This window comes from Acinonyx jubatus, chromosome C1 (assembly GCF_027475565.1).
Source record: "Acinonyx jubatus isolate Ajub_Pintada_27869175 chromosome C1, VMU_Ajub_asm_v1.0, whole genome shotgun sequence".
Classification (NCBI taxonomy): domain Eukaryota; kingdom Metazoa; phylum Chordata; class Mammalia; order Carnivora; family Felidae; genus Acinonyx; species Acinonyx jubatus.
This window is the reverse complement of record NC_069381.1, coordinates 71,526,750-71,541,589: the sequence shown is the minus strand read 5'-3', so window position 1 is coordinate 71,541,589 and position 14,840 is coordinate 71,526,750. Positions and strand designations below refer to the sequence as shown.

General features: G+C 35.8%; 1 protein-coding gene across 18 annotated transcripts in view; it reads left to right on the top strand.

The window, feature by feature from the left end:
- Window positions 1-14,840, top strand: part of COL24A1 (collagen type XXIV alpha 1 chain) — a 398,176-nt gene that overhangs the window by 51,306 nt on the left and 332,030 nt on the right. For all 18 annotated transcript variants that reach the window (XR_008295013.1, XM_027058695.2, XM_053214348.1 and 15 more), the window contains 2 exons: window positions 7,892-7,945; window positions 12,154-12,207. Coding sequence is in view for 17 of the 18 variants with exons in the window: in XM_027058695.2 (XP_026914496.1) it covers window positions 7,892-7,945; window positions 12,154-12,207 (108 nt within the window). In the remaining variant the exon portion in view is untranslated. The remainder of the gene's footprint in view (window positions 1-7,891; window positions 7,946-12,153; window positions 12,208-14,840) is intronic.

The following is a 14,840-nucleotide window of genomic DNA, read 5'->3' as shown; positions in this document are numbered from 1 at the left end:
ATTTTTTTCTTTCAGTGCTTTCAATATATCATGCCACTCCATTCTGAGCTGAAGTTTAAAAGATTGTGTATTTTGTATTTTTGGTTGTAGTGTTCAATAAATGCCAATTAGGTTAAGGTGGTTGAGGATGGTGATCAAGTTTTCTCTGTCCTTACTGGGTTTTATTTTTTTTTTTTTAATGTTTATTTTTTGAGAGAGAAAGAGAGACAGAATATGACCAGGGAAAGGGTAGAGAGAGAGGGAGACATAATCTGAAGCAGGTTCCAGGCTCTGAGCTGTCAGCACAGACCTGATGCAGGGCTTGAACTCATAAACCGTGAGATCATGACCTGAGCTAAAGTCGAATGCTTAACTGACTGAGCCACCCAGGTGCCCCTATCCTTACTGGGTTTTAATATAGTTGTTCCATACATTACTGAGAGAGGTGTGTTAAAATATCCAGCTATGATTTTGGATTTGTCTATTTCTCTGTTTAGTGTTTAGGAAGTATTTAGTCAGTGTTTGTTTCATTTATTTTGTAACTCTGTGTTCTGCCTACATGTTTAAGGATTGTTGTATCTTTTTAATGAACTGATACTTTTTATCATTGTCAAATATCTCTTCTTATCTCCAGTAACACTCCTTTTCTTGAAGTCTAGTTTGTCTGATAGTAACAGAGCCACACCAGCTTTTTTATGCTTATTGTTTGCCTGGTATATATATTTCTTTTCCTTTGCCTATCTATATTTAAAATTCATCTCTTATAGACAATACATATTAGATCTTGTTTATCCAGTCTGATAATTTCTGATATTTGACTGGAATGTTAAGTCCATTTATATTTCTGTAATTACTGGTATGATTGGGTCACAGCCCACATTGTCATTTCTTTTCCATTTATCCCATGTGTTCTTTGTTCCTTATTCCTCCTTTACTGCCTTCTTTTGGGTTAATCACATATTCTTTAATATTCTGTATAGTTTCTCTGATTGATTGATTGATTGATTTTAGTGGTTGCTCTAGAGATTATAATATGAATCCTTAACTCATTCTAGTTTACTAGAATTAATATGGTAGCCATTTATGTAAAATATAAGACCCATATGACATCATGGTTCAATTTACCCACTCTTCTTATCCTTTGTGTTTTGTTGTCATTTATTTTACATCTATATCATTATAAACCCCAAAGTACAATGTAGTAATTTTCATACTAAGTAATCAGTCTTTAAAGAAATTAAGAAAGGAAACAAAAAAGGGAGTCATTTATATTTCCTTATTTGTTTTCGTTTCCAGGGGTCTTCATTTCTTCCTGGAGATCTGAGTTTCTAGTTTGGTGTCACTTCCCTTTAGCTAGAAAAAGTTCCTTCACTATTTCTTGGAATGCAGTTCTGCTGGTGATGGATTCTCTTGGTTTTTATTTACTTGAAATTTATTTTATCTATGTTCTTTGGAAGATATTTTTATGGAGTATAAAAATCTGTGTTGACAGTGTTTTTCTTCCAGCACTTTAAAGATGCTTGTGGTTCTTGTCTTGTGATCTCTGCTGTTTCTGATGAGCAGTTAGTTGTAATTCCCCTCAGTGTAATGTATTATTTTTCAATGGCTACTTTTGAGATATTTCTCTGTCTAGATTTTAGCAGTTTGACTATGATGTTCATAGGGGTGGTTTTCTGTTAGATATTTCTTGTTTGGAGCTCACTGAATGTCTGGGATCGGTAAGGTTTAAATTTTTTTGTAATGAATCTGGGTTATTTGGGGCCATTATTTTTTTCTTTTTTTTTAATTTTTTCTATTTTTTATTACTTAAAAAACAATTTTTTAATGTTTATTTTTGAGAGAGAGAGACAGAGCGTGAGTAGGGGAGGGGCAGAGAGAGAGGGAGACACAGAATCTGAAGCAGGCTCCATGCTCTGAGCTATTAGCACAGAGCCCGACACAGGGCTCAAGCTGAGGAACCATGAGATCATGACCTGAGCTGAAGTCGGGTGCTTAACCAACTAGCCACCCAGGTGCCCCTGGCCATTATGTTTTCAAATAATCTTTCTGTCCCATTCTTTCTCTCCTTCTGGAACTCCATTTACATGTATGTTAAACTACCTAATGTTGTCCCACAGGTCACTAGAGCTTTGCTCCTTTTTGTCATTTTTTACTCTTTACTTCAGATTAGTTAACTTCTACGGATCTCTCCTCAAATTCACTAAACTTAATTTCTGCCTTCTCTAATATACTGTTAATTTCATCCAGACAGTTTTTCATTTCAGATACTGTATAATCAGTTCTAGGGTTCTGTTGTTCCTTTTTGCATAGTTTTCACTTGTCTGCTGATATTTCTGTGTTCGGTAATTATGATGATCATTTACTTTATGTCTTTGAACATATTTATAATAATTGAAAATCCTTAACTACAAATTCCAATATCTGGGTCCTTCTGAGGTCTGTTTGTATTGACCACTTTTTTTCTTTAATTCAGGTCAGATTTTACTTCTCTTTGTATGTCTAGAAAAATTTGATTATATACTGGATGTTACAGATGATATGTTGAAGAACTTTAGATTCTGTTGTCTTCCTTTGAAATCCTTTGATGACTGTGATTTTTTTGTTTGTTTGTTCGTTTGTTCTGTAAGGAGTTAAATAACTGGCTAATAAACTTATACAGATTTGGTAAATTTTTTAAGGGACAGATTTGTTTCAGTTTTGTTTACAGTGTTAATGTCAGTCTTTTAATTCAAGGATATAGTATTTTCTTCTAAAGTATAGCCCTTCCTGAATTTCTTTTTTTTTTAAATGTTTTTAATTATTATTTATTTTTGAGAGAGAGAGAGAGAGAGAGAGAGAGAGAGAGAGAGAGAGATGGAGTGTGAGTGGGGGCAGGGCAGAGAGAGAGGGAGACACAGAATCTGAAGCAGGCTCCAGGCTCCGAGCTGTCAGCACAGAGCCGGACACGGGGCTCAAACCCATGAACTGTGAGATCATGATCTGCACTAAAGTCGGATGCTTAACTGACTGAGCCACCCAGGTACCCTTCCTGAATTTCAATGGAAAGGTGATTACCAAGGCATTTACCATGTCCCTTTAAAGTGATGTGGCTCAAACCCCAAACTATTTCTCCTGTGGTGGCCAGCAGCTGAAATTTATATTCCATTATAAATATTGCTTGTTGCTTTTTGGTGAACTCTTTGGAATCTGTCTCATGCAACCATATTCGGTATCAGCCAAGAACTGAAGAGAGTCTTTATCCACATCTGGGGGGAAACTGTCTTCTTACTTTCTTCCTAGGATTTTTCTCCCTCAATTTACAGTTATTCAGGTAGTCTCACATTCTGTCCTCTGACACCATTAGCTAAAATGTCTATGGTTTTATGCTTGACTTCTAGCCATTCCATGAAGACTGGGGAGGGTCTTTAGAAGAAAAGCTGTATAAATGTATACTGTACCAGTTGTGGTTCTTCTTTTTAGAGTTGAATCTCCTCCAGTGTGCCCTGGTTTTTTATTGCTCTTCTGTGCATTCAAATAGTTTTATACATATATGTATACTTATATGTATAGATAAATATAGACAGAAGTGTCCAAGGACCAAGTCTTAGGGTACCCCAGAGTTTAGTATATTAGGAAGAAGAAGAGGGACTAGCAAAGGAGACTGGGAAAGAATGACCAATGTGGTAGGGTAGGGACAGCGGCCTGAATGGATTAAGTCCAGGAGAGAATGAAGTCTCTCCTCATGAACAGAGACAAGTTTCTAAGAGTTTTTCTCAAACAGCGAGTAGTGTAATGGAGCAGAGAAGGGAGATGCGGGTGCAAGGAAAGTTGTTTTTAAAATGGGAGAAATTACAGTGTGTTTACTTGGTGATGTCAATTGTCCTGGAAAAAAGTAAAAATTAAAATAATTCAGGGAGGAAAGTATCAATGATATACTGATGAGAGAGAATGGTGGGTTTGCGTATGAAGGCAGAGTATTTTGGAACAGATTTAGGTGAGGTAGTGGATTTGTTTGTGACAGGTTGTGAATGTTGAAAGCAAGATCACCCACTCAGAGTGAAGAGAGAGGGTATGAAACAAAATTATTTATGAAAATGGGAACAGTGAATTGACTAAGGTAATTTATTAGACACACCAAAAAACAAAACAAATTAATGTAAAAAGTCATGAATTTAAAATAAAATTTGTCAGCATGATTGTTTCCTTTTAATCACATTCAACTGCTAGGGCATGGGACAGAGTAGATGGTGAGTTTAGATTTAAGAATTGCAAGCACCTGGGTGGCTCAGTCAGGCATTTGACTTCAGCTCTGGTCATGGTCTCATGGTTGGTGAGTTCAGTTTGTGAATTCAAGCTCACAGCACAGAGTCTGCTTCTGATCCTCTATCTCCCTCTCTCTCTGCCCTTCCCCTCCCTCTCAAAAATAAACATTAATTAAAATATTTAAAATAAATGTTACAAAAAAGAATTTCCAGGTAAGCTTGGTGTCATTTATGTATGTCAGACCTTGGTATTTAGGCTGCTTAAGGATTGAAAGTGAGGCCACCTGGGGGATAAATTTTCACCACAGTGAAAATGTGGGATCACATATTAGCAGTTCCAGTAGGTCAAATAGTTGTTAAAGTTGTAGAGACTTAGAGAGTGACCTAAAAAGATAGGAAGTGTTGGTTAGAGAATGCAGTGCTTAAAATTCAGATTATGGATCTTGTATAGTTATTACTAATGTTACAGTGAAGAATATTCAAGTGATGTTACCTCAAGATGATTTTACTTAGTATTTCTTTTATGGGACTCTCTCAATTTAGCTCATCCAGATTTGAATTTTTAATTCCAAATTCTTTTCATTTAAATTCTGCTGCTCCATCAATGATTCATTCAAGAATTGTGTTCTCTGCTTTTTAAGTTAGCAATAATTGTAAAATTGATTTCAATTATTGTCTTTAATCTTGTTATTTTAATACTTACATTTTTATACTCTATAGAGAATTTGACCCTATATGACCCTATATTTTATAAGCTAATCTAGGTAGGTTTTATTATTATTGCTACTCCCATTTTACAGTGGAGGAATCTCAAGTTCAGAGAGATTAAATGATTTGTTCAGTCTTTTCACTCCAAAGCCCAGTGCTCTTTCCATTATACTGAATGGACTAATACCGTAAATCTAATCTAACATGTTAATGGATCTAGTAATTGGGGAGTGTCCCTCCCTAGAAAGAGGTCCCTCTGGAGATCCAATAATAGTCTAAAAGAGCTGCTCTGTTAATGAGGATTTTAGACTACACAGCAGAACAGTGGAATAGGTGGGACTTTGAGAATTCTTTGAGTAATAAAGTAATAAAGGATAGGCAACTTCCTTTTCCTCTTACACTCAAAAGAACACAGAGCTCCTTTAACAAAAGTCATGTAAGAGTAAGTACAAGTCAATATTGAAAGTCGAAGTCAATTATGATTAATTTATAAACATTTTTAATAACAAAGAGGATTTGAAAAGCCATCAAGTATGACTAAAAGCATGTTGGGAGTCATGAAATTAATACAAAATGAGGGAGAAAGTAAGAGATTTTGGAGTATTCTTCAATACAGAGAAATATACCCTACTTCTTTGACATTTTAGGTAAAGTTGGCATGTTCAATAATCTCTACTCATTCATTTTATACTAGGGAGGATCAACCCACAACTGGCCAGGTTAAGAGCATTTCCTTCATGTTGACTTGGAATTATGGTTGTAGAATAAGTTGATCAATTAACTCAAGCACATTTGGGGGAGAATAAAAGAGATTAGGCGTATATTTCTTTAAAGATATATTGCCCAGATAATAAAGCTTATGAATAAGAGAAAGCTCTATCTTTAAATATGATTTTTATTGATCAGTTGATTACTTTTATCCCATTTCTTAGATATTTCTTTTTTAATGAGGATGAAATGTTAAATTAGTTGACAGTATTAAGAAAGCAGATAGATAATATTAAATTCAGATAGAACCTAAAAATAAGAAATTTTAATGTGATATTTATAAGTAAAAACTTTAGCCACAAAGAACTTTATTATATTTAAAATTCTCAAGGGCCATCATTTCTTAACTTCTTTTAAAATTCTTTGTAAATATTGCCTCAAATCCGTTGGCTAGGTTTTTTAATAAAAGATAACAATTTATTAAAACAAGATTTTTATTTACTAGATAATGTGATATGAGAAAAAAATATTGACCTGGTTTGCCAGTACTTTTCTAAGCAGTTTTAATCAATTCATTTAACCTTTCTGGACCTTCATTGTTTCTTTATCTATAAAATGTGTTTTAGTAGATAAGCTCTAATATCTCTTATAAATTCTAAGTATGTCACCTATGTTGTTGTTGTTGTCAATGGATTGAGTTCTTAAATTTTGAGATATCATATTACTAAAGCTGTTTCTTGCATCCCATAATTTTATAATCAGTGGTCTAACATTGTAGCCTTGGAGCACTTAGGTGGCTCAGTTGGTTAAGGGTCTGACTTTTGATTTCAGTTCAGGTCATGATCTTTCATTCGTGAGATCAAGCCCCACATTGGGCTCCATTCTGACAACACAGAGCCTACTTGGCTCTCTCTCTCTTTGTCCCTCCCTGCTCCTAAGCTCTCCCTCCTTCAAAATAAATACGTAAACTTAAAAATAAATAAATAATACATACATACATACATACATAAATTGTAGACTTAGTGATAGAAGTGGTGATAGCTATGAAAGGGAAGAGGTGAACCTGGAAAACCACCTTTCCTTAAAAATTTTCTTTGACTTTAGAACATAGACCTTTTTGCCAGTGAAGAATTATTTCTAATTTGTAAAATGAAAAGACTTACTGGGGAACATGAAGGACTTTTCTTTTGGTCTTCCTTCTTCCATCAGTTTGAGTATTTGAAAGGTATGTGAAAGAAATGTGATTATGTGAGAGAAAACATGACTATTTCTCATAGAGTGAAAATAGCATTTAGAACTCTTTAGGAATGGAAATAATTACTAGTTGAGAATGGTCATGAAATCAGAATTGGAATTATAAAGTCTCAATTGTGGCTCTTCATTTCATGAGATGGGTAGAAAAAGAGATACTTTGCCAGTATGCATAATAAGAAAGGTTACTTTAATATTGTGCAAAAAAATTTGGCTGAGACCTAGTGTCATATTTCTCTTGAAATGTAAAACATGATTCCCAGAGTATGAAAAGAATTTATTTTTATATCTATGTGGGGAATTAGAGCTATAGTTTTGTGTTTTTTTTCTTTATTACATAAGTAATGTATGTACACTGAAAAATTTTGGAAAGTGTTTAAACTTGGTATGATACCTTAAAATTATAAGAATTATAAGCAGATTTCTTTTACTAAAAGTAACCAGTTTTCCAATGCTAACATAGGAATTATAACTGAATGTGTCACAAAAGTGGATAAGTTAATAAAGCCTGTCTGTGGGTCCCTTAAAGAAAGATCTTTCAATGCTAGTATAACTTTATTAGCTTTTAAAAATCATCTATGTCTGACAATCTCAGCACTTAAAAATGAGGCTCATAAAAATATACATTAAAAAAGTAAATAATCCATGCCCACCTCAATTTAAAATAATTTTATTTAGGGGCGCCTGGGTGGCGCAGTCGGTTAAGCGTCCGACTTCAGCCAGGTCACGATCACGCAGTCCGTGAGTTCGAGCCCTGCGTCAGGCTCTGGGCTGATGGCTCAGAGCCTGGAGCCTGTTTCCGATTCTGTGTCTCCCTCTCTCTCTCTGACCCTTCCCCGTTCATGCTCTGTCTCTCTCTGTCCCCAAAATAAATAAACGTTGAAAAAAAAATAATTTTATTTAATATCATATATGTAACATCTGATGAAACATACAGCTGAAGAAGTGTGATATGCTATACATAATTTATGCTTCACCAAGTGTTTTATAATTGTTTTATCTAGGGCCCCAAAGGAGATCCAGGACTTTCCCCTGGTCAAGCTGTTCCTGGAAAAAAGGTAATTAGTTGCCCGTGGACTAAAATCATGGAGATATATTTCAGGCATTAAAAAAAATCATTTTTATCTTCTTTAAACATTTTTTAATGTTTATTTATTTATTTTGAGGGGTGGGGAGGACAGAGAGAGAAGGAGAGAGAATCCCCTTAACAGACCGAGCCATGCAGGCATTCCCAAAAATGTAGATTTTACTTGATATGAGACAGAGAAGAGAGAAAACTAGCAGATTTTAATGAAGGAAGAAATATTTAAAAAATAGATTATATCAGATTAATTTATCAGTTGAAATCCTAACAGTAATTTTATTGAGTGTCTACTGTGATTACCATTTTGCTACCTTCCAGTTAGGGTAGGGTGGGGCGAAAAATTAGAGCAAGATATGGCCCTAATCTCAAAAACTTGCTGTTAAAAGGCATACACACAATAATACATAAATTACAATGCTATTTTGCACCTTTTTGAGAATAGTTCCATGTACTTTACCATTTTTAAGTACCACAGTAACTGCAAGAGAGGCAGGCATCATTACCTTGTTTTCCAGAATACAGAATTCATGGAAAGCCTGAGTGGCTGTCAGTTAAGTGTCTGACTCTTGGTTTTGGCTCAGGTCATGTTCTCATGGTTCTTGAGTTCAAGCCGCACATCAGCCTCCGCAGTAACCAGCACAGTGCAGAGCCTGCTTGGGATTCTCTCTCTCTCCCTTTCGCTCTGCCCTTCCCCTGCTCATTCTCTCTCTCTCTCTCTCTTTTTTCCGATAAGTAAATAAACTTAAAAAAAAAAAAAGGAAAACAGAATTCATTGAATTTAAATGTGTCATGAATAGTAAGTGGCGGAGTTAATGATATATTTGTCTGAATTGTAATCTAATATGCATTTCATTTTGTCATAATGCTGTCAAACACATATACATTGAAGTAAAAATAAATTAGTATTTTAAAGTAAAGATAGCAACAAAATCTTTATTAGGAGAAAGGTACTGTTTTCCAGTGAGGATGAATACAAATGGAGCCTTAGGAATACATCTGGGAAGCTTTGTTTAGACAAGCGCTTGATGAATGTGATACAATTATGGGATGTTTTTGTTTGTGTGGTGTACATTCACAAACTTTTAAAATCCCTGAATAATTTTGATGGTTCCTGTGTTGAAATCTGATCTTTTAACTGGCTTACAGATAACTTTGTAAACTTAAAAAAAAAAAAACCCATACCATTTTAAGGAACTTTGCAGATGTTATACTGACAAGTAAATCCTCAAAAAAAAATTTAATCTAGAATTTTGAGAATTTTATTCCTGTGATGGAACTGAGTTCTCTGAATATAAATATTTTAGAAAAAGAATTGAAATTTATTATTAGAAACATATTTTCATTGGTCCCTTACTTATTGCAAGGAAGAATATCCTGCAGTCTGAGAAACAAAATGCCATCTTTTAAAATAGCTAAATATAGGACATTTGATTTCTTACTTAAAATTTAGAAATTAGAGTTCCATTCCATTATGATGTCTGCTTTAAATAACCCTCCCCAAATTAGGCATTCCCATTTATATCAAATACTTGGTTTTATCTTTACTCATGGCTTCCCTGTCCAAAATATAGGGTGGTTCAGTATGTATACAGTTTCTGTATGAAATATAGGATGATTCAGCATTAGCATTGAGGCTAAGAAGTATGTCAGTTTTTTTTCACTTTTTGAATTACTCATTTACTAATTGTGGTTATTGCTAGATGGGAGAAATGTAGTAAGATACAGGATTTAATGATATGTTGCCATTGAGCTTTAAGTGAAATATACCTTTTAAAATTGAAAGATGTATTTCTAAAATGGCAAAATTTTAAAACATTTATTAAACATTATATTTATATTAAATTGGGTTCACATATATTGAGGAGGCAGGATATTAGTTATATACATATATTATGAATACATGTATAAACATTAAACGGTGAGAGTTGAGGGGGTGGATAACAATAGTGCTTTGGTTTTAATCACTTAGCCATTTTTATAATAAATACATGGTCAGCGACGTAACGACAAAAGAAATGCAGGGGCTGGTCTTTCAGCATAGAACATTCACTAAAGAACATTTCTCATAGAGCGTTTAATTGAAGTGTTTAAGCCCTTTTGGGACCTTAACTTTTAAGGACTGGTAATTGTCCTTTTCCATAAGGCAAGTGAGAGATTCTCATTTTTCAGATGGAGGAACTTTAATTTTTTTGTTAATGTTTTTAAATGTTTATTTATTTCTGAGAGATACAGAGACAGAATGCGAGTGGGTTAGGGGCAGAGAGAGAGGGAGACACAGAATCCGAAGCCTGCTCCAGGCTCTGAGCTGTCTGCACAGAGCCCCATGAGGGGCTCGAACTCACAAGCTGTGAGATCATGACCTGAACTGAAGTTGGACGCTCAACTGACTGAGCCACCCAGGTGCCCCAGATGGAGGAACTTTTAAAAGAAGTAAAGTGATCCACCCACGATTAGAGCTAGTAGAAGGAGACAAGCCTCCAATAACCTGTTTCCTAGTGCAGCTTTCTTTTCCCTCTATTAATTGTAAAATATATACATATATATATATATATGTGTGTGTGTTTGTGTGTGTGTGTGTGTATACGTGTGTGTGTGTGTGTGTGTGTGTATATATATATATATGTTACCTGTATAAACTTTCACCCCATCACAAATGGAAGCCATCTTAAGAGGTATTAAAATGAAATTAGTACAAATGGAAAGGTATTCAATTGGTAATCATTAGAAACATTCTTTCCTCTTCTGATTGTTTAACTTGATGACACATTAAAGTACATAGTGCACTAAATATTAAACAGAACACAGTCACTTAGTTTACTTAGGATTATTACTTAAGTACTCTTTTTTCTTTCACAACATTGGTTTTTCATGCATAACATATTTGCTGCAGCAGAAAGAAAGAGAGGAAGGAAAGTAAAACTGCATTTGGAGCAAAGTGTCTCAAGATTGTTACCATTCCTTTTTCTTTTTCTTTTCTTTTTTTTTTTTAAGTTTATTTGTTTCGAAAGAGAGAGCACACACGCATGCATGAGCAGGGGAAGGGTAGAGAGGGAGAGACAGAGAATCCCCAGCAGTCTCCACACGCATCCCTGCACCCGCCAGCACAGGGCTCAACTGGAGGGGAGAGAGGCTCAGTCCCACTACTGTGAGATCATGACCTGAGCGGAAATCGAGAGGTGGTCACTTAGCCAACTGAGCCACCCCGGTGCCCCTTCCTCATTCCTTTCTGACATGTTTTTTCCAACCCCATTCACACAGCTTCCTCTTTGTCTCTCACTGTCACTTCTGCCCACCAGACACTCACATCAGTATACTTTCTCCCTCCCACCCCAAGATGGGCTTGCAGGCCCTCATCAAAGTTGGGGGATCAGGAGAATGGACGGCCCTAATAGGTGAAGTCCCATCTGCGGGAGCCAAACACACATCCTCCCAATAAATTTTCTCAGCAGTTACTTCCCAGTGGTACAGCAGGCAACACCAGCACAGCCCCGGAAGCAAAAGTGTCCCTTTCTCTGCTGTGCCATGTGAGCCCAGCCCTGCTCGCCACAGCCCTGCCTGGAGGCTCCTCGTGGGAATCCCACCAGATGCCAGCCTGAGCCCTCCACAGCTGCCACACAGCATGCTCATAGAACTATTTTTTCATGTTTATTCATTTTTGAGAGAGAGGGAGCAAAGGGGAAGAAGGGCAGAGAGAGAGGTGAACAGAGGATCTGAAGTAGGTACTGCACCAACAGCAGAGAGCCTGATGTGGGGCTCGAACTCACAAACCCTGAGATCATGACCTGAGCAGGTGTCTGTAGCTTAACCAACTGAGCCACTCAGGTGCCCCCCTTACAGATTTTTTTAGTAAACTTTAGATTTTTAAAACACAGTAAATCTTGGAATGACAGGAATTTAGGGAGTGAGGGCATTCCTAGAGAAAAGAATATCAGAAAAAAAGGGGGCAGAGGCATGAAGTAGGAAGTAAGGTGCAGGTATTCAGCATGGGAAGAGAGAAATGTGGGGAGCCTCAGAAAAAGTCTCAAAAGGGCCCTGAGAAAAGGTGTAACTTAAGCCTACTTGCAAAGATCAGGAATGAATGCAGTAAGATTTTGATGATGGAGATGAAATCCTGCAGCAAGGGAATTCTAATTTTCAATTCCCATTCATAACATTAAACCTCTCTTTGTATTTTGTTCTTAGGGCAGTCAAGGCCTTTCTGGATTAATGGGCCCCCCTGGTATGCAAGGTGATAAGGTAAGATGTAGTTTTACTTTGACATAATCCTTGTCATCTGGGTCTGGGAGCTCTTCAAGTCTTAAAATCTCATTTTGAAGTGGAGCCCAAAGTCAATGTTTTAAATTCCTTTTCTCAGCAAAAAGAATTAGGATGCTCTCCTAATCCAGGAGAGTGTTGCCCACAAAAGGCAATGCCCTATGAAAACTAAAACCCTTCAGTTAATGAAGGGAACAAAATTCACATGCAGGGATAAGTCAAAGTCACCGACAGAATGTTGAAGCTTGTCTTTTCTTCTTCTTTTTTATAAAAGGGCAATAACCTACTTCCGAAAGTTTGAAATCATTTTTTAACAAAGCGAGGTATACTTGGTTATAGGTAATACTTTTGACTTTTTTAAAAAGGGTTCTCATTGTATTAAGAAATACTAATCACTGCCATGATACACACACACACACACACACACACACACACACACACACACATACACACATGTGTATATATATATGTATATATACACACACACACACACACACACACACACACATACACACACACACACACACACACACACATACATACATATGAGGCCTGAAGAGTAGGGCAGAAGTCAGGATTGGGAATAGCAGGTAAAAAACAATAGCGATATGTATTCGGCAACACATATTTTTCTGAGTTGAAAAGGAATCTAATACAGCTGCTAGAATTATTTCATAAAATATGTTGTTCCATTTCCTGCTTCTCCTCTATATGTTCAGCTTGTTTTTCTTTTTCACCCAAACACTGAGTTGTTGACTTTCTACAGGGAAAAGGAAGATACAAAATATCTAAGTATTAAAGGCCCCAAAATATTGAAGAGCAGTATTTGACTTGATATGGATATCTAAATACATATAATAATGAGCTGTGTCGATGTCTCTTGTATGTCTTATACCCTTTCTCTTGGGACATTTTGGTTGGAAGTGGTATTCAGGCTCTGGTTACTTGATTCAAATCCCATCTGCCATTTTCTAGGTCCCAATGACTTTGGGTAGAGTATTTAACCTCTCTATGTTTCAGTTCCCTCATTTGTAAAATGTGAGGATAATAGTACCCACTTTATAGGTAGTCATTGGGAACAAGAAGTGAGATAATCCATGCAATAGAGTGTCAGACAAATTGCAAGCCCTAACAAATATTAACCATCAGCTGTTTATCTGGTTTCGTAAATATAACCTTGTTTGCTTTCCCTTATAACTCCTGCTAAAGAGCTGAATTTTAAAATGATGAAAAAGATTTTGATCTCATGGAGTATTTTCCCTCCCATGCCCACACTACCATTATTTTTATGGCCTTCAAACTAATTTTCATCTGAAACAGTACTTAGAATCTGATCGCTTCTTTGATTGTAGTTGCTCCCATGGAGACAGAGACTGGAGAGTGATCCTTTCTAACAGAATTGGTCTTGATATATAGTCACAAACCTGTTCAATTAATGCCACTCAGTGTACCTCTAACCACTAAATAAACCTCTGAAGAAACTGTACTGACGAATAGCATCAAAGATCTCATAATATGGAAATTATTTTAATTATTTTATCTGATATTAAATATACAATATTTCACCCTAAAGAATGATACTACATATGACGAAAAACTGAATCATTACTTTCTGAAGTTTCTGATGCCTGTGGTTTGGGAAATTAATTAGCAGTTCAGGAAAGGGAACTCTAAGTAATATTGGAGTAGTTATTGTGTACAGGACTATGCATAGAAATATCTATAGAGACAAATTTTAAAAAGTTGATTGTAACCATTATACCACATTATCATTTTAACTTTGGAATTGTGCTTACTTAAAGCAGAAGATATGGCTTTCAAAGACCTGTGCATATATTATATATGTCTTGGCTTACCAGCATTTTAAAATCTTAAGATTAATATATTCTTTTTGATCTGTATAGGTCTAGTAAAGTGAAATACAGCATTATTTTAAACAAACTGGGCTACAGATTATCTTTCAGAGACTTCCTTTCCTCTTATATGATTTTTTAAACTTTTAAAATCTGCCTTTTTTTGGTTAAAGCTGATCATATAGAAGCCAGTGGTCAGATAGCTGCGGTAGCTGAATTTTCTCTAGAGAAAGTTTTGTTGAAAATATTAGAAACAGTGGTGCTGGGTGGCTCAGTTAGTGAAGCATCTGAGTATGGCTCATGTCATGATCTCATGGGTTCGTGAGTTCGAACCCCACGTCAGGCTTTGTGCTGACAGGTGGGAGGCTGGAGCCAGCTTCCGATTCTGTGTCTCCATCTCTCTCTGCCCCTCCCCTGCCCACGCTCTGTATCTCTGTCTCTCTCTCTCAAAAATAAACAAACATTAAAAAAAATAAATTTGTTTCTGAAAAATGAAATATTCATGGTTCACTATGATTTGACAGTAGTTTAGAAAAGTGTTAAAACATTTGAGATGATTTTGTAGTTTTTCTGAGAATTTTTGAGTGTGGCTATTAATAGAAACTATATACAAATTAAAAAACAAACAAACAAGTATTGCTAGGGAAAGGACATAAGGATTCAATCTAAACCTAAATTGATTCTTCACATATCAGGCTTGGGACAAGTTTCTATCACACTATGTGCATGTCTTGTTTTAATATGAATATACAGTAGAAGTAT